The 21,059-nt window shown below is 41.5% G+C and overlaps 1 protein-coding gene across 1 annotated transcript in view; it reads right to left on the bottom strand.

Annotated features, from left to right (window-relative positions):
- The window catches only part of mmp15b (matrix metallopeptidase 15b), a 32,801-nt gene extending 21,420 nt beyond the window's left edge, over positions 1–11,381 (bottom strand). Inside the window, exons 1-2 of the mRNA XM_079865575.1 lie at positions 10,568–11,381; positions 1,088–1,236 (exon numbers count right to left, since the gene is read on the bottom strand). Coding sequence (XP_079721701.1) covers positions 1,088–1,236; positions 10,568–10,696 — 278 coding nt within the window. The 5' untranslated portion in view covers positions 10,697–11,381. The remainder of the gene's footprint in view (positions 1–1,087; positions 1,237–10,567) is intronic.
- Positions 11,382–21,059: the final 9,678 nt, after the last annotated feature.

Raw genomic sequence — 21,059 nt, 5'->3', positions numbered from 1 at the left:
AAGGATGTTAAGAGGCTAAAAGCAGGTTTAAAACGTGCCCCATTGAAGTCAACAGAGTGCAAATTTTAAAAAGAGGATAACACGGTGTAGGCAACACCGATTTTTGTCGTTGTTCTCTGTATTGACAGCACTCCAAATGTACAAAAAAATTATTTCAGTTTATTTTTAACTAAACATCTATGGAGAACATCTGTGGCATGTTTTCCATTACCAAAGTACAATCCTTTTCACCTGATAATACACTTACAAAAGGCAGATAAGCATGCTAGAAAACAGCACAGCTCAATGAACATTTTAAATAGGCAACTAACACTTTAACATTAATGTGTAAAGGCCCATTCACACCCAAACCGATAACTATAATGACAATAACTATAATATAACTATAATGAGTATTAATAATCGTAATTGTATGAGAATAGGGAAGTTCACTCCACAGCTAAATCAATAGTGACACAGAGGAATTATATTGTTTCAGAACTACTTTTTAACGATAAAAACATTGACAGCCAATCACAATCCAACCGAGTTTAAAGAGCTCAAGTATTTAAGGCGCATGACTGCACACACGCTTATAATAAACTGAACAATATAATTTGTTGGAGTGGACACTAATAAAGTTATCATCATAGTTATCTTCATAGTTATCAATCTTGATGTGAATGGGCCTTCAGTATTATCTGTTAGCATGAGACTGGTGTAACAGAATCGCTTGTAAACTGTTGTCTATGGAAATTTCTAATCAACCTCATGTTACAACCAGGGCTGTGTTTCCAACAGCATCAAGATGATCATGGAGACTATTTCCACCAATGTTCTCTACAATCAACTACGATCAATCAGCTTTTGGGAAAATGACCCAGCTAAAAAAAAAAGAAGGTAATGTTAACATTGATAATGGGATCCTAGAAAAGTACTTCCACAGACATTAAATAACCAGCAATATCCCTCAAGGTTCTCTATCAGGTGAACTCTGTTTTACTTGATGAAAAATCAATGGTTTGATTACGATGAGTTGAAGATGACTGGTAGTAGCTCAAACAGTACAGCTGATACATTAGATCATGTGATGGACTGAGTCTCTTACTCAATGGTGACGATGTCCATCTGTCCAGTGATCTCAAGCCCATAAAAGCGCTGCATGTCGCTGATGGCGTTGGACAGGATTTGAGCTGAGCGCATGGTGGACATCTGCCTGCTGGCCTGAGGGAGGTAGCCGTACATCCGCAGCCATGACTAAGAGAAAAAGACAGACAGATGGAATTAAAAGGACATATCATGAGAAATCAGATTTTCCTTGACCTTTTGTAAATAGGGATATTAGATTTATCTTAATGGCATCTGAGAAATTTCTGTTTCTCTATTGACAGTCTACGCAACTACCACTTTGATGCCTCAAAGTTCATAAAGAGATCGTAAAACTAATCCATATGAATTTCGCAGTTTAGTCCAAATTTTCTGAAGAGACGTGATCACTTTATATGATAAAGATATAATATAGGCTTTTATTCACATATAAATATTCATCAACTCACACATCAGTTGTGGTAAACAGAAGTTCAATCATGTTTGCTTGACGTTTGAGAACCCATGAGGTTCATTCTTGTGTTACGCAGCACGTTTGAGCTTCAGCAAGAACCAATGAGGTTCATACTCGTGTTACGCAGCACGTTTGAGCTTCAGCAAGAACCAATGAGGTTCATACTCGTGTTACGCAGCACGTTTGAGCTTCAGCAAGAACCAATGAGGTTCATTCTCGTGTTACGCAGCACATTTGAGCTTCTGCAAGAACCAATCAGGTTCATTCTCGTGTTACGCAGCACGTTCGAGCTTCAGCAAGAACCAATGAGGTTCATTCTCGTGTTACGCAGCACGTTTGAGCTTCAGCAAGAACCAATGAGGTTCATTCTCGTGTTACGCAGCACGTTTGAGCTTCAGCAAGAACCAATGAGGTTCATACTCGTGTTACGCAGCACATTTGAGCTTCTGCAAGAACCAATCAGGTTCATTCTCGTGTTACGCAGCACGTTCGAGCTTCAGCAAGAACCAATGAGGTTCATTCTCGTGTTACGCAGCACGTTTGAGCTTCAGCAAGAACCAATGAGGTTCATACTCGTGTTACGCAGCACATTTGAGCTTCTGCAAGAACCAATCAGGTTCATTCTCGTGTTACGCAGCACGTTCGAGCTTCAGCAAGAACCAATGAGGTTCATTCTCGTGTTACGCAGCACGTTCGAGCTTCAGCAAGAACCAATGAGGTTCATTCACGTGTTACGCAGCACGTTCGAGCTTCAGCAAGAACCAATGAGGTTCATTCTCGTGTTACGCAGCACGTTCGAGCTTCAGCAAGAACCAATGAGGTTCATTCTCGTGTTACGCAGCACGTTTGAGCTTCAGCAAGAACCAATGAGGTTCATTCTCGTGTTACGCAGCACATTTGAGCTTCAGCAAGAACCAGTGAGGTTTGTTCTCACGTATCAAGCAAGTACGGTTGAGCTTCTCTTTATGTTCGTTGATCAATGTTTATATGTGAATAAAAGCCTAAATTGAATCTGTTCATCATATAAAGCAATGGAGCCTCTTCAGAAAATTTTTACTAAACCGCTAAATTCATTTGGATTAGTTTTACAATCTCTTTATTAACATTTTGAAGCATCAAAGTGGTACTTCTGTAGACTTACAATGAAGTGACAGGAATCTCTTAGATTTCATAAAAAATATCTTCATTTGTGTTTCGAAGATGAACGAAAGTCTTATGGGTTGGAAATTACAGAAAGAAATTATGAGAAATTATGAGAGAGAGAGGGGGAAAGACTATGAAAAACTAAATTGTGGCACAAGTCATAATTATGTGACTCCTTTAAGACCACAACAGTTCAAAAGAACACAAGTCTGTCACTGCCATGAGAATGAAGATAGGGAGAAATAAGATATTTTCACGGACTTAAAGACCGTCACACCTGTTATACGCGACACCTAATACTGGCCCAGACTGTGTGCGAACACTTGAGGCAGATCTGACCACAGATTGAGGGGAGACGGCACCAGCTGCGGTGGTCAATTTATCAGGCTTTAGAAGCAGAGAGTGGCCACTTTTCCCCTCACTGCTGCGGGACTTTCCTCAGGGCAGAGACATGCATGGACTCCCATCTGGCTCTTGTGTGGGATACGGTGGGCGATTTAAAAAGGCCAGAGGGTTGATTAAAGGGGTGAAAGCTGGACATTATGCATAGATGTGCATTAAATGTGGCTACAGCTACTGCTTATCATCATTAGTTAGGTCATTAAGACAAATGATGTAATTAAACTACCCCACTGTTAAGCCCACCCTGTAGCAAGACTAATCGGGCAGCCCTACACCAAACAAAACTTCCCATAGGAAGCCAGATTTCTGTAATGTCTCAATTGTTTCTCCTAGACAGCAGTGAGATAAAGTGGAGAACAGATGGGGAGGTATTTTGCTTGTGTCATTGTTCAGAAAGTCTGAACAATGTCACAAATTGTCCACTGATTTGTAAAGATTCTGCAATCAAAAGGCAGAGGTTTTAGGTCTATCAGACAGCATTCACACTAATGCACGGGTTTACATTTTAACATATCAGATGATTTGTCCTGTTCTTAAGACATAACATTACTTCCGCACACAAATCCATTGTGTATATACAGAAAAAAAAAAAAACTAAGCTCAGAATCAATGATTAGAGAATCGCGATAAAGAGGAACCATTTTTTCTCCCATCCCCTATTGCTTACAATGAGAAACATAAGAGATCAAATTGGTCCTAAAATGAAGGAACCAAGAACAAATGCAATACTAAAAGCAATTCAGAATCAACATTGTGTTTGTGACTTTACAGTGCAAACTGTTTTTCACCTGGTATTAATAAGCTAATGTGGATGTCCCAATGGGCTCATGTGGTTAAGGGGGTCCCTGCTTTAATAATGTCCCCTTCTCTTCCTACTCTGTAACCAAGGCTGTCACACTGTTGCCTGGACCCGATCTTTACTTTCCATGGCCACAGAAAACACAGGCCTTTGTGCCCTTCTGTGTGCTGAGAGGCAGCTGGATAACAGTCAAGCAGTTCAATAGCTGGAGCTGTTTTGGCCAAGGGTAATGTGCCACCGCACCAAACCAGCTAAAAAAAAAAAAAGTGACTATAACCCAACATGCATCACTATATTGGTAAGGCATGTGTTATTGAAACCTTGGGTATTAAACTTCTGTATGAAGCTCATTATGCTATGTTTGTGCTATAGACATGAATAATGCCTCAAATAATGCAGCTTGTTTGAGAACTTTCCTAAGTGATCAGACTTACTATTGTCATCTGATGAATACTAAAAAGTGTAAAATCCCCTAGACTAGGGCTGATTCATCGAAATAAAACCAAAAATAGTGATATGGCTGAGTGCAATTAGCAAACAGCAAAGGCTGCAATTTTATTAAATAAATATGCGCTGCATGTTTTAAAATGAAGTGCAGCACTGTGTTCTTATACACGAGCAGCTCATTATCCGGATGTGTTTGCAGTAATACACATATATGTGTTATGTATATATTGTAATACATAAATTACAAATGCAATCGATTGACAGCACTCTTTTTTCCTCATTTCCATATCATATGTCAACTACCCTTGTACTTTCACACCTAATCAAACAATACCCAGCTTTTTTCCTCTCCCGGAGCACAATCCTCTTTGTGTCCCCCATAGGGCTGTGAGAGAGGGAAGTGCTAAAGTGCGGTGCAGGGCATGACACACCTTACCCCCACAGATAAGACTGCCGGCTTTCAGTCTCTCAGAGCCCTGGGGCTTTTAGCAGGGCGAGAGGTGGGAGGGTGTGTGAACTCCCACAACAGAAAGACATTACCCTAGTGTTCTGCTTACTGGCTCGTAAAGGAGAACAACGTTCTTGTTTTCAGGCTTTATATGCTCTTTTCCTTATGTCAAGGGCACCTGGGATCATTGGTTGCAGGTCATTGGAATGGACGTAAAGCTCTCCAGTGCATGAGATAAATGAAGACCTAAAGTTTTCAGCATCTATTCCACCATCACAACATCATATGTCATGCATACAGAGTAAGGCTTTGCAGAGAACAGAAGCAAGGAGAGCCATCCTTCTCTCCCATCAGCCACTGTTGCCAGCCGTTGGCTCAATGGGACCTTGAGAGCGTCTGCCAACAGCATGTCCTCCAGGAACCTGTGATTCACAGCACGTCGTGAAAAGACTTGGGTTTAGTGTGAGAGAGTGTGTGTGTGTCCAGAACAATGTCAGCCAAGAATCTAACGACTAGAGAGCGCTATTATTCCTGGGCCTTGGGTGCGTGCCATTTTTTGGTCATTAAGTGAGAGGGAAGGGGGAGCGAGCGAACCAGATCAAGTGAAAAAGATTAAGAGGAAGACAGGAAAACAGAACATGACAGAGGAGGGTGGGAGTAAAATAAGTTAAAGCACGTTGGGTTTTGGGCGTTCCAGACAGGATTCTGGCTTTGATATCTCAGGTAACTGGACTGGGGGATAATCAAACTGGAATGGGGAATAAGACAAATTTCATTTAAACTCCATGTGGTCTTCTCTCTCAGCTCGCCCTGATGTCCTTTCCAGCCTCCAGAAATTGCAATAAATAGATTTTGAAAATGCATTTAGGCTATATCTTTGTTAGGCAATGGCAGGCATTGTGAAACCGGATTCAAAGCAAGGTCAAAGGACCAAGTGCATCAATCAGTTGACAATTTCATTTCCCGCTGTGTAAATCAATAACCTTAATCAATCAAAACAGCATATTAAATTAACTAAACAACCAAGTGAGGAGTTTTCAGAAGGAGATGGAAGAATCACCAAAAGAGATTTAGAAATAGTCATTAACTATGTGTAGCTCTAGTAAGACAGCATTTTAAGTAGGGATGCACAGTATGTACCATATTGGTTATCTGCCAATATTTTTAAGAAAAATGTATCATAACGGTTAATATTGGATATTGAATCATGGCAACTATCAAAATAGTTTTAGAAAGTTCTTGAATATGGCCATGTTAATGTATTTGGTATTGCTGCTGCTACGGAGAAAGTATGAACTTGCTACTGCTGATACACAGACACGCTGCTGTGAGCATGTAAGATATTCTGCTGCTGCATGAATAGACATACATAAATCCCATAGCAGATCTAGGCAGGTGGAGCTGGGGGGGGGGGGGGTTGAGGGTTTAAGAGCAACTCTGATAGTGCGCATTGCAGGATTACCCTACAGCAAACACTGAACCAGACTATTTAAATGTTGAGCAAGCAATCTCATTGGTTGCAGGATTAGCAGAGACCAATCAGCTTGTGTCATACGGTAATTATGTGATTGCTTGCAGATTGCATCAGTCTCCGCCATCTAGTTTCGCGACTGAACTTGATATTTCATTAAATACTAAAAGGAATTCATAAAAAATATTTCAATTAAATCCACTATCTTACCCAATATGTATGTTGTTTGCTTAGTGCTGAGTATTAGCATTAACTTGGCAAAATGCACCAAACACCCTTGGAATCCATTTTCGAATCTCCCACATGCTTCACATGAGGAGGAACACTATTTGTGTGGCATACATAGTTCCTGCCAACGAAGAGCGTTCTAAATCAATCATATATGACGGTCCATTTCTGTGAGGATAAGGCAGCTATGTACAGTAGAGAACGAGGCAGGTTTCAGAACAGGCCAAACGAATATGGCGCATTACCCTCATGACCTTGCAGTAATTGCGCTAGTCAATGTTGCCCTGGTTCCTAAGAAGAGAGGAAATAGACCGGTCAGAAGTAAAAGTCATTCACTGAGACATGGACACAATTAGCAGTTAATGCATTTCCCCGGTCCAATCACATCTCATTACCCCTCAGAGTCATAGTGAGGTAGCCCAGACCCCACACAAACAGCTGAACATGAGTTTGTGGGAAAACTACAAAGATGCGACGTGCCAGATATTCCACGGATACCCAGGGCGGATAAAAAGCATAAGGGAAAAGTGGGACTCCAGGGGTTAAATGCAGGATAAAGATAAGGTTGCAGGAAGTGATACAGTCAGCTCTCTATGAAGTACAGTCCTCATAACCCCCCTCCACTCCCTGAGCTCTTCCCGTCTCTCTATCTCCCGCACCTCTGAACACAGTCAGCTGAACACAAGAAGTCTCATTGTTGCGCCTCAGCTGCCTGAGAGCCCTGCAGTCCTAAACGTCTCTTAACTCTTTCTGTTTGTGGCCTATTTAGAAAACAGCTGTAGCATTCACCGATCGCATGCAACATGGAAGAGCAAGCCAACACCTTTTAACCCTCCACCCAGCATCTACTTAAACATTCCTGATAGTTTATGATACATCCAGAATTGAAAGGACTCTATTTGAATTACCAAGCAAACAGATAAAGCCATCTGAAAATTGAAGGAACCAACAACAACTGAAAGTAACATTGTTGCCAATCCCTGTTCAAAAGTTCATCATTCAAGTCCGCTTTGAAGTCATATCTTTGTTTGAGAAAGCAAATGCTTTTCTATGAAGTATTGTATTGTAAAGAACTGTATGACAAAAGGCTCTCTGAACAGCACCCACACACATACTCACAACACTCCCTATCCTCACTCAAGCGGCTACAGTTTTTGTGTTGAGGGTGAGCTGGAAAGCAAGCTTTGAGTTTGCACTTTTTGTCATTTCAAAGAGATTATACAAACCATAAAGATGCCAAACTTTTTTCTGCGTACATACACATATACATACATGTATTATATATATAATACATATATGTATGTGTATGTATGCATTAGCATGTGATTAGCACATCTCACATATTAGCGCAATTAGAGCATGAGACCCAATGTTTAGAATATTAATGTTCTTAATTGTGAATCTCAAATGCAAGTTGCTCTCTGTAGGCTTCATAAGGTCTTGGTGTACACCTGTTGAATTAATGTATGTAGATCCAGCACAATGTGTTCATAAAAACATGGACTTTGTTTTGGTTCACACTAGGCAGATTCGGTTTGATTAAAACGAACTCTGGTGGGATTGCTCTGTTAGTGCGGTTCATTTTAATGAGTGTGAATGCTGCCATCTGAACCCTGGTGCGCAACAAACAAGTGGACCGAGACCCACCGTTCCTTGCAATGAACTCTGGTGCGGTTTGATTGAAATATGAACAAAAACAGGATGTGATGACGTAAGATGAGACCCTAAAAAGGACAGAATGCTGTAGTGTACCTGGTTTTTCTACGTTGCCCATCACAGTTCGGTTCAGGCATCAGAACCGCCGTCTCTTTGCAGCAGATCTTTATTTGTGTGTGTGACAGAGGAATACCTAGCACTGTTTTGACTCATTTACACATTTTATAATTTTTTGTTACTTTTCAGCTAGTCAAAGTACCAACACATACAATGAGCACATTTTGCACAATGCATTGTTTTGGATGTTCAATAAGTTCTGTCACAAAATATATGTTATAAAAGAGAATGCATGCACACTATACTAAGGTTTTGTAGTGGAATTTGAGCCTATGTTCCCAGAGTTATCTCACCACACACCCAAATCTGTGGGTCGTACAGCTTTAACACACATAATCCCCCTAAGAATCCATAGGCCGCTGTGGCATGTACAGGCCTATCAGCTGTCATTCAACATTTGTGACTGGTAGATTTACAAAGATAAACTGCTTTGTTCTGAAAGGGTTTCGGTCAAACGACTTTCTGTTAAACGATACGCCCCGACCTTGGAGATCAGGGATGCGTTTCCCAAAAGCATTGTGAATCCAAGTTTATCATGCAGACCACTGCCACCAATGTTCAATGAGTACCAGTACTTAAAGGGTTAGTTCACCCAAAAAAATGTCATCAATTACTCAACCTCATGTCATTCCGAACACGTAAGACGTTCGATCATCTTCGAAACACAAATGAAGATCTTTTAAATAAAATCAGAGAGCTTTCTGTCCCTCCATTGACAGTCTATGCAACTACCACTTTGACGCTTCAAAAAGTTAATAAAGAGATCGTAAAACTAATCCATATGAATTGAGCGGTTCAGTCCAAATTTTCAAAGTGAAAATCAAAGTGGTAAGTTGCGTAGACTGTCAGTGGAGGGACAGAAATCTCTCAGATTTAATCAAAAAGATCTTCATTTGTGTTCCGAAGATGAACAAGTCTTAGGGGTTTGGAATGACATGAGCATAAGTAAATAATGAAAGAATTTGAATTTTTGGGTGATCTAACACTTTAAACATCCTCAAAAGTAATGAAAGGAGAATGTGTAAAATTCATATTTGGGTTTTCAGTCAAACAATTGTGTGAGAAGGAAAAAAAAACCTGCACAGAATAAGTGATAAACAGCTGATGTGATAACCAGGTGTGTGGGAACAGCCCTAGCAACGTCACGTTTTGATAGTGTCACAACATCAGAAAGTCCCTTAGCTTTTTTTCACAAAACCAAATCATCAGGCCACATGTTAAGCATCCCTAATCTGAAGAAACTGCAGGTGCTCAATTTAAGATCGATTTTGATTCCAGTCCAGAGGAGAACTTGTATATTTATAGCTTGTGTTATTCAAGACTTTTTTTTTTTTTTTTAGATGAATCTGGGTCAGGACTGATTTAGGAAGGCAACAGATACCTGAAAGGATCAATATGAGGCTCCCTGCCAGATATCTGAATCAGTCCGGTTCTTCTGTCAGTCTATTTGCACAGTGCCAGACCACCAACGACTGGGTTTGGACCACTGAGGCACTGCATGCATGAGGTGGCACACCACTAACAACCCTCAAACCACACGGACTACAAGCTGTTCCACCACTTCAAACTAAAACATCCAAAAAGTTTGTCTACAAGAACTTAGCTTTCAAAGAGACAAGAATCTTGGCATTTCAAAAAGTTGTTAAAATCTAAATAACTTTCTAATTTGCTCTCTGATATTGCAGCAATTGACATGCTGAGTTACAGTCATTTAGCGGTCCTATAAAAACCAAACCTGAGACTGGAGAAGAAATGCACAGTGCATCAAACCTAAATGAGAAACACACACCAAATATAGGGTTTATACTTGTATCAAGCTTATTTAGTAGAGAATGAGCAGTAAAATCAACACCAAATGTGCAGCTACACTGTACAAATTATTGTTGGTTTAACTTAAAGTTTGAGTTAATTGAAATAAAAAATATGAGTTAATACAATGAAGGAGACTGGTTTAATGAACATAAACTCAAAATAGTATGTCCTCTGAACCACATTAATTATTATTAAGTTGATTTGACAAAATAAAAAAGTTGTGATAAATCATGAAAATATTTCTTTAAAGTGTAGAAAAAAAAATGCATTTTAGCAGGACATCAACAAACCAACCATTCCTGTTCTAGTTCTAACTCTTCAAGCACTGACACTATCTGAATACATCATTTTCTATGTTGTTTGTCGGTGGCCAAACGTATATAAAACAATTTAAATCTAACACTCGAAGTTCTCACCAAACTTACTGAATAAAGTACTGAATAAGCCCTACGTGATGAGTTTGTGATACAAAAATGCAGCACATTGATAATTTGAAAGAATCACCTCTCCATTAAAGGTTTCATCTCCAAAGGCGCGCGCTCCACTCATCAACAGCACCAGAAGAGAATACATTAGTGTCCGTCTCCACAGCAACGTGAACGGGTCATCCCATAATACTGCCATCATTCTCATCGGGATCAGTGATGGTGGGTTCCGCAGTTTAAACTCTTTCAAGTGTAACCAAAACTGTCTGTAACTAAAAACACAAAAAGTCCAATGCACTCAGATTAAAAACAATCTCATCGTGCGCTCGCGTGTCCTTTCTGCAGAAGCGCGGTGTTCTTGAGCGCAACGATCATTCAGTGAGATTCAAACACCAATTCCAGTCAATAAGGTCCGATGCTGTGTCTGAAGTTTCGGAGTGTGTTAGGTATCATATCCCGCGGGTGTGCCCACTTAATGCTCGTTTCATCCCACTCACGTGCTGACTATAAAATTAATTACATCTACAACCTACTTCAAAGCAGGCGCTGTGCAAACTTGCGTTGCAATTTCCTCTTGCGGGATGACTCTGTAAACGAAGCATGAATACCGGCTGGTTTTATTGTGGTGCAAAGATTTGTGACAGAAAGTCGCTCGTGAACGATGCCGTCGGTCGTCGCGCATCAACCACAACACAAGAACCTCAAATTGTTCGCAGATGACGGCAACACTCTCTGACACCTGCCTTGGATCACCGCCCTGCTTGTAAAGATTTAATATGATGGTTTCTTCTCGGTAAAATCCTCGTTTTCTCTCAGTATTCTTGGACGGTTTCCACTTGGTTTCCGCTTATGACGCCCCTCATGTGTGCAGAGAGTGACTCGGACTTTGTGCCGAATCCTGCGGCGTGTCCCGCTGCCGTGTAGAGCTGGAGGAGGGGCTCAACGCGACGGACATCAGTAAAGTAGCCAGTGCCACCTCCAGTCTGGACATTTATCTTAACACAAAGACATGCACGTGTTCATGCACTTTTTGATATGCATTAAAAAAAGAAAAGAAAAAAAGTAGGCTATTACCATGCCTTTACAAAAATAATAATAAAAATAAAAATAATAATAATAATAGACAACAGCTTTAACAGTTACAACAGTTTCCTCACTATTCTGAGGGGGAACAAATCAGAATTGCAAGATATAAACTCATGATAAATTAGTACAGAGCCCCTTAAGGGATGTGGTGATGGAAAAAATATGATATGGGGGAAAAATTATTTGTCAATGCTTCTGCGTTCCCACCGAGAAGCTTTGCGTTCACTTGCTTTGGAGCTCTTTGCAAGCGGACGCAAAGTTTCCAGGGGGAACGCAAAAAAGTTTGTGAGCGAACCCAAAGTTTCCAGGGGGAACGCAAAACAGTTTGCCAGTGAACGCAAAGTTCCCAGGGGGAACGCAAAAAAGTTTGCAAGCGAACGCAAAGTTTCCAGGGGGAACGAAAAACAGTTTGCGAGCGAACACAAAATTTCCAGGGGGAACGCAAAACAGTTTGCAAGTGAACGCAAAGTTTCCAGGGGGAACGCAAAAAAGTTTGCGAGCGAACACAAAATTTCCAGGGGGAACGCAAAACAGTTTGCGAGTGAACGCAAAGTTTCCAAGGGGAACGCAAAAAAGTTTGCAAGCGAACACAAAGTTTCCAGGGGGAACGAAAAACAGTTTGCGAGTGAACGCAAAGTTCCCAGGGGGAACGCAAAACAGTTTGCAAGTGAACGCAAAGTTTCCAGGGGGAACGCAAAAAAGTTTGCAAGCGAACACAAAGTTTCCAGGGGGAACGAAAAACAGTTTGCGAGCGAACACAAAATTTCCAGGGGGAACGCAAAACAGTTTGCGAGTGAACGCAAAGTTTCCAGGGGGAACGCAAAAAAGTTTGCGAGCGAACACAAAATTTCCAGGGGGAACGCAAAACAGTTTGCGAGTGAACGCAAAGTTTCCAGGGGGAACGCCAAAAAGTTTGCGAGCGAACACAAAATTTCCAGGGAGAACGCAAAACAGTTTGCGAGTGAACGCAAAGTTTCCAAGGGGAACGCAAAACAGTTTGCGAGCGAACACAAAATTTCCAGGGGGAACGCAAAACAGTTTGCCAGTGAACGCAAAGTTTCCAGGGGGAACGCAAAAAAGTTTGCGAGCGAACGCAAAATTTCCAGGGGGAACGCAAAACAGTTTGCGAGCGAACACAAAATTTCCAGGGGGAACGCAAAACAGTTTGCGAGTGAACGCAAAGTTTCCAAGGGGAACGCAAAAAAGTTTGCAAGCGAACGCAAAGTTTCCAGGGGGAACCCAAAACAGTTTGCGAGTGAACGCAAAGTTTCCAAGGGGGAACGCAAAACAGTTTGCGAGTGAACGCAAAGTTTCCAGGGGGAACGCAAAAAAGTTTGCAAGCGAACGCAAAGTTTCCAGGAGGAACCCAAAACAGTTTGCGAGTGAACGCAAAGTTTCCAAGGGGGAACGAAAAACAGTTTGCGAGCGAACACAAAATTTCCAGGGGGAACGCAAAACAGTTTGCGAGTGAACGCAAAGTTTCCAGGGGGAACGCAAAACAGTTTGCGAGCGAACGCAAAGTTTCCAGGGGGAACACAAAAAAGTTTGCGAGCGAACGCAAAGTTTACAGGGGGAACGTAAAAAAGTATGCGAGTGAACGCAAAGTTTCCAAGGGGAACGCAAAAAAGTTTGCCAGTGAACGCAAAGTTTCCAGGGGGAACGCAAAACAGTTTGCGAGTGAATGCAAAGTTTCCAGGGGGAACGCAAAAAAGTTTGCGAGCAAACGCAAAGTTTCCAGGGGGAACGAAAAACAGTTTGCGAGCGAACACAAAATTTCCAGCGGGAACGCAAAACAGTTTGCGAGTGAACGCAAAGTTTCCAGGGGGAACGCAAAAAAGTTTGCGAGCGAACGCAAAATTTCCAGGGGGAACGCAAAACAGTTTGCGAGTGAACGCAAAGTTTCCATGGGGAACGCAAAAAAGTTTGCAAGCGAACGCAAAGTTTACAGGGGGAACGCAAAACAGTTTGCGAGCGAACACAAAATTTCCAGGGGGAACGCAAAACAGTTTGCGAGTGAATGCAAAGTTTCCAGGGGGAACGCAAAAAAGTTTGCGAGTGAACGCAAAGTTTCCAAGGGGAACGCAAAAAAGTTTGCAAGCGAACACAAAGTTTCCAGGGGGAACGAAAAACAGTTTGCGAGTGAACGCAAAGTTTCCAGGGGGAACGCAAAAAAGTTTGCAAGCGAACACAAAGTTTCCAGGGGGAACCCAAAACAGTTTGCGAGTGAACGCAAAGTTTCCAAGGGGGAACGAAAAACAGTTTGCGAGTGAACGCAAAGTTTCCAGGGGGAACGCAAAAAAGTTTGCAAGCGAACGCAAAGTTTCCAGGAGGAACCCAAAACAGTTTGCGAGTGAACGCAAAGTTTCCAAGGGGGAACGAAAAACAGTTTGCGAGTGAACGCAAAGTTTCCAGGGGGAACGCAAAACAGTTTGCAAGTGAACGCAAAGTTTCCAGGGGGAACGCAAAAAAGTTTGCAAGCGAACACAAAGTTTCCAGGGGGAACCCAAAACAGTTTGCGAGTGAACGCAAAGTTTCCAAGGGGGAACGAAAAACAGTTTGCGAGTGAACGCAAAGTTTCCAGGGGGAACGCAAAAAAGTTTGCAAGCGAACGCAAAGTTTCCAGGAGGAACCCAAAACAGTTTGCGAGTGAACGCAAAGTTTCCAAGGGGGAACGAAAAACAGTTTGCGAGCGAACACAAAATTTCCAGGGGGAACGCAAAACAGTTTGCGAGTGAACGCAAAGTTTCCAGGGGGAACGCAAAAAAGTTTGCGAGCGAACGCAAAATTTCCAGGGGGAACGCAAAACAGTTTGCGAGTGAACGCAAAGTTTCCAGGGGGAACGCAAAACAGTTTGCGAGCGAACGCAAAGTTTCCAGGGGGAACACAAAAAAGTTTGCGAGCGAACGCAAAGTTTACAGGGGGAACGTAAAAAAGTATGCGAGTGAACGCAAAGTTTCCAAGGGGAACGCAAAAAAGTTTGCCAGTGAACGCAAAGTTTCCAGGGGGAACGCAAAACAGTTTGCGAGTGAATGCAAAGTTTCCAGGGGGAACGCAAAAAAGTTTGCGAGCAAACGCAAAGTTTCCAGGGGGAACGAAAAACAGTTTGCGAGCGAACACAAAATTTCCAGCGGGAACGCAAAACAGTTTGCGAGTGAACGCAAAGTTTCCAGGGGGAACGCAAAAAAGTTTGCGAGCGAACGCAAAATTTCCAGGGGGAACGCAAAACAGTTTGCGAGTGAACGCAAAGTTTCCATGGGGAACGCAAAAAAGTTTGCAAGCGAACGCAAAGTTTACAGGGGGAACGCAAAACAGTTTGCGAGCGAACACAAAATTTCCAGGGGGAACGCAAAACAGTTTGCGAGTGAATGCAAAGTTTCCAAGGGGAACGCAAAAAAGTTTGCAAGCGAACGCAAAGTTTCCAGGGGGAACGCAAAACAGTTTGCGAGCGAACACAAAATTTCCAGGGGGAACGCAAAACAGTTTGCGAGTGAACGCAAAGTTTCCAAGGGGAACGCAAAAAAGTTTGCAAGCGAACGCAGAGTTTCCAGGGGGAATGCAAAACAGTTTGCGAGTGAACGCAAAGTTTCCAGGGGGAACGCAAAACAGTTTGTGAGTGAACGCAAATTTCCAAGGGGAACGCAAAACAGTTTGCGAGTGAACGCAAAGTTTCCAAGGGGAACGCAAAAAAGTTTGCAAGCGAACGCAAAGTTTCCAGGGGGAACGCAAAACAGTTTGCGAGTGAATGCAAAGTTTCCAAGGGGGAACGCAAAACAGTTTGCGAGTGAACGCAAAGTTTCCAGGGGGAACGCAAAACAGTTTGCGAGTGAACGCAAATTTCCAAGGGGAACGCAAAACAGTTTGCGAGTGAACGCAAAGTTTCCAAGGGGAACGCAAAAAAGTTTGCAAGCGAACGCAAAATTTCCAGGGGGAATGCAAAACAGTTTGCGAGTGAACGCAAAGTTTCCAGGGGGAACGCAAAACAGTTTGCGAGTGAACGCAAATTTCCAAGGGGAACGCAAAACAGTTTGCGAGTGAATGCAAAGTTTCCAGGGGGAACGCAAAACAGTTTGCGAGTGAATGCAAAGTTTCCAAGGGGAACGCAAAAAAGTTTGCAAGCGAACGCAAAGTTTCCAGGGGGAACGCAAAACAGTTTGCGAGCGAACACAAAATTTCCAGGGGGAACGCAAAACAGTTTGCGAGTGAATGCAAAGTTTCCAAGGGGAACGCAAAAAAGTTTGCGAGCGAACGCAAAGTTTCCAGGGGGAACGCAAAAAAGTTTGCGAGTGAACACAAAATTTCCAGGGGGAACGCAAAACAGTTTGCGAGTGAACGCAAATTTCCAAGGGGAACGCAAAAAAGTTTGCGAGCGAACGCAAAGTGGGAACGCAAAACAGTTTGCGAGTGAACGCAAAACAGTTTGCGAGTGAACGCAAAGTTTCTAGGGGGAACGCAAAACAGTTTGCGAGCGAACACAAAATTTCCAGGGAGAACGCAATAAAGTTGCGAGTGAACGCAAAGTTTCCATGGGGAACGCAAAAAAGTTTGCGAGTGAACGCAAAGTTTCCAGGGGGAACGCAAAAAAGTTTGCGAGCGAACACAAAATTTCCAGGGGGAACGCAAAAAAGTTTGCGAGTGAACGCAAAGTTTCCAGGGGGAACGCAAAAAAGTTTGCGAGCGAACGCAAAGTTTCCAGGGGGAACCCAAAAAAGTTTGCGAGCGAACGCAAAGTTTACAGGGGGAACGCAAAAAAGTTTGCAAGCGAACGCAAAGTTTCCAGGGGGAACGCAAAACAGTTTGCAAGCGAACGCAAAGTTTCCAGGGGGAACGCAATAAAGTTTGCGAGCGAACGCAAAGTTTCCAGGGGGAACGCAAAAAAGTTTGCGAGCGAACGCAAAGTTTCCAGGGGGAACCCAAAAAATTTTGCGAGCGAACGCAAAGTTTACAGGGGGAACGTAAAAAAGTATGCGAGTGAACGCAAAGTTTCCAAGGGGAACGCAAAAAAGTTTGCCAGTGAACGCAAAGTTTCCAGGGGGAACGCAAAAAAGTTTGCGAGCGAACGCAAAGTTTCCAGGGGGAACGCAAAAAAGTTTGCAAGCGAACGCAAAGTTTCCAGGGGGAACGCAAAACAGTTTGCAAGCGAACGCAAAGTTTCCAGGGGGAACGCAATAAAGTTTGCGAGTGAACGCAAAGTTTCCAGGGGGAACGCAAAAAAGTTTGCAAGCGAACACAAAGTTTACAGGGGGAATGCAATAAAGTTTGCGAGGGAACGCAAAGTTTCCAGGGGGAACGCAAAACAGTTTGCAAGTGAACGCAAAGTTTCCAGGGGGAACGCAATAAAGTTTGCGAGCGAACGCAAAGTTTCCAGGGATAACGTAAAATAGTTTGCGAGTGAATGCAAAGTTTCCAGGGATAACGTAAAAAAGTTTGCGAGCGAACGCAAAGTTTCCAGGGGGAACGTAAAGGTTTTGCAAGCGAGCACAAAGTTTTTTTTACCGATCGCCGAGAATATTCAACTGTAAAACGCAGCGCTCACTGCTGGCAAAGATGAAAACAACAAGCATGATAACGGAACAAAATAATTTAAAACAAGAGTCAGAGCAAATACTTTATATTGTATAGAAACAATACAGAAACAAACTATCTGTGAAATGAGATACTAGTAACACTTCCACGGATATTCATATCATAGCAAGCAAAGCGTCTCAACTGAAAAAATGCGCCACTGCCAAAACGCTCTCAAGCGCCCACAGCTAGGTGTTTTCAGCTGGATAAGAGTTCGCTCAGAGTTGGAGTAAATCACTCTGCAGAAGTAGCAGTGCTTCGCCCTCTGAGAATATAGTTCCCAGTATGTATACGGTTAGACAAGGGCGTAGATTTGGTTTGAACATTGGGGGGGTTGAAGTTTGGGTTCTGCATTTTTTTCATGTGATCATGGTATACATATTGAGGGGGTTGTAATGCATAGATTTAAATATTGGGGGGGGTTATCTCCCCCCTAACCCCCCCACAAATTACGCCCCTGCGGTTAGAAGATGGCTGTGTCTCATGTGACCTTGTTATTTGTACACGCTGTGACTATACAAATCACAACATGTAAATAGGAAAATGTTGTCGTTATTTTGTCACTTATTGGGAGCAGTATGCTAGCTGGAGCCGTTTACCTCCAGTCTTTGTGCTAAGCTAGGCTAGCGGTGGGTGCGTCAGACAGAGTTACGGCACGCACGGAGATGAGAAGGGTATGTATGGACTTATCTAACTCTGGGGGATACGGTGAATAAGCTAAAGTCCCAAAAAGTCGGTGTGTTCCTTTAATGCTGCTCATAGGTGACATAAATGCATTTACACATCAATTTTAACTAGTATTGTTATACTAAACAATACTAGTTAATACTGGTATACTAACCAGACGCTAGGGCCTGAGGTGGGTCAGAGATACACAGAATTTTAAGCAGGCACAGAGCAGCCTTTACTCAGCTGTGTAAAGATGCCTTTTAGACATATCAGATGCTTTGGCTGCATTCAAAATTGCATACTTCCCTACTATATAGTTGAAAAACAGTATGTGAGAAAAGAAGCATGTATGAATTCACAGTACTATCCAGGCAAAAAGTACTCAAGTACCCGTATGACTAACTATTTGGCGAGATTATGAAGTGTGCAAGGGCAACATGGCAAATATAGATTACATTCATACTAAATAGAACATACTTTTTAGCGTTTGTGACGTAATTACTTATTTAAAATAAGTCTTTAATAATAATTCTGCAGGACAGCGGCACCCAGGAGCCGGTTTGGGCATCCCAGCTTTAGAGTTTTTTGGCTACCAGACATTCAGAATTATGCTCTGGTCAAGGTCAGACAGTTTCACTCTATCAATTTTAGATTGGTTGTTTACACAATGGAAATAAATGAACAGGATGCCAGTAGCATGTGTTGAATTCACTCACATTCAAGAATAGCCCTGTGAGACTGAGAGAATCTCTGTGAATGAGATTGTGTAAATTGATAAACTGACAGTCAGATAATAGGACACAGTGCACTCTACAGGACAGATGTTGAGTTGCAAGACTTTAAAGTAGTGCATCCCAGAGGCTTGAAATAAATCATTTCATTATACGTTTGGGAAAAAAACATGAGAACCAATGGCGGGCTTCGAATATTAGCCTATATGAGCGCTGAAAACAGAGCGCTATAGACAAGTTCTTTGTTAAAAACTACACGATTAAAAGAAAAAAAACTATCAAAGTATTTAATGAAATTGATGTAATGAGGTTCACTGATGGTTCAAAAAGAATCCTGAGAACAGACAAAACATTTTTTTTAGAGATCTGGTGGCCATAAAAAGAGTGTTTTAGTTTCATCAGGTAGTTTGACTCAGCACTCACAAGTCTAAAATCAGGGAAATTATGCAGACCTGATATCCTACATGAAATATATTAAATGATAAACAGGTGGCCAGGGACGTCGTTAGGCCTATTTTAGGGGGGCTGAAGCTACCCCAAAATGTTCATAAGCCCACCTAAATTATAATAAGAACAACAATAACAATTCGATTTATCAATAACCGTATCCTCATTCATATTTAGACGCAACAAATGATATATATCCAGCTACAAAAAATAGCCGAAAAGTCGGAAGTTGGACAGTGCAAAGAGTCGTAACAGAGCTGCCAACTCTCACGCATTCACCGTGAGACACACATTTTGACACTTTTCACACGCTCTCACGCCACACATCTATTTTCTCACGCACAGAAAAATCGTGAAGCAAAGAGGACACGGAGACCAACTAGACAGAGCAGGTTACTTTATGATATAAAAGAATCTCAACTCTCAGATTCTGTCAATTTTATTACGAAATTCAAACAATAAATACCGTTTTGGTGTTTGTAAATGTTACGTGACAGATCCCTAGCGCACGTGAACAGATCATCTCTACTAGCTAATAGTAAAAAAACACGAACACTGTTGAAAGATACAGTAGTAGGCTACAACTTACCGAAATGTATATTCCTCATACAAAATATCGATCAATCAGTGTTTTTTATCAGCGTGAAGAGGTCAATAACATAGCTGGAGAACAATTATGTCACATTTACCTCAGGAAAGCCATTTAATGGGCTACAGCACGTAGTTGGCAAGAAAAAAAGAGCTATAGAGAGTATTTAGCTAAATATGTGTTCTATACATATTTATTATATTTTTAATTATATCATTAAATAAAGTTGTTATTATAAAAAAAACGTATTATATTTAATTTGAGTTATTTTTAACCTTAAATAATACTGCCAGCTGATAGGGCTCTCTGTATGTTTACCGCATTAGGTGAGTTGTTTTTTTCTTGAGAAAAATTAACGCCTACCTTGTGTAGCCTACCTAATATTTATCCAAATGAGTCAATATTAAATCAAAATACAATAATTGAATTGAATTGAAATAATAAAAAAGCATAGCTTACCAGAAATTGTATTCTTATGATTGCTCTGAACATTTCTGACTAAGTTCAACAAACATTAAATTACTTATTCATAAACTTAAAAAAATAATTAATAAAAATGTAGGTGTGACAGGGTTGAGACTAGGGTAACAGGGTTGAAGATGGTAACGGGGTTGAAGAGACAAATACAGCTAAACATATACAGTACATAGCTGTTTTTTACTCAAATTCACTGTAAGATTTTCTATAAACGCAAGTTACAAATACCCTGGGGGCTAAGCCCCCCCCTGTCTTCCAATCCTAGTGACGTCCCTGCAGGTGGCAAAGGTTTGAATATCGGGTTCTTTCTGAGTTCCTGCACATGTAGGTGTGAAAGGAAATGAGGAAGTGGATATATTAGAACAGAGCGTAAACAGGACTCAACATTACACTTTATATAATAGGTAAACACCCAAATAGATTGTGCTTATAACTGTAACCAACCAGAATCTGTCCAACATGTGATAATGGAATTTAATACATGAAAAGGAAAGAATACCTAAAAGATGCACTCAAAAGTGTGAATCTAAACTTCACATAAAAAATAAATAAATAATAATCATCCTTGGAATAGCATTGAGACAAAGATATGCACAGGTATTTGAACATTTTTGAAAGAAACTTGATGGAGAAAATATAGAATATCTTTGGTTTATTTTATTTCATTTATTTATTTATTTATTTATTTATTCCCTGCCAGTGTCCTAACTCGCCGCAGTGATGCACTTGTAATCTGGTTTGCCAACAGCCAATAAACACCAATAAAATGTCACATAATTTACAGAAAAAAAGTAGCTCTGGTTACGGGGGAGCTTGAATGCTAATTGCATGATTGGGTAAAACTGAAAGTTTGTTAGATAGTTTGTTAGAAAAATACTAAAAGTTGTGTCCCAATTCAGAGGCTGCATTCTTCAAAGGCCAAGCCTTCAAAGTCCACAAAGGTCGAACCAAGCAATGTTGGCCCTGTCCCGACTGGAAGCCTAAGCCCTCACAATCTTCCTCCGAGTCAC

The sequence above is a fragment of the Squalius cephalus genome (assembly GCF_949319135.1).
Source record: "Squalius cephalus genome assembly, chromosome: 3".
NCBI lineage: Eukaryota > Metazoa > Chordata > Actinopteri > Cypriniformes > Leuciscidae > Squalius > Squalius cephalus.
This window is presented reverse-complemented; position numbering and strand designations above follow the sequence as displayed.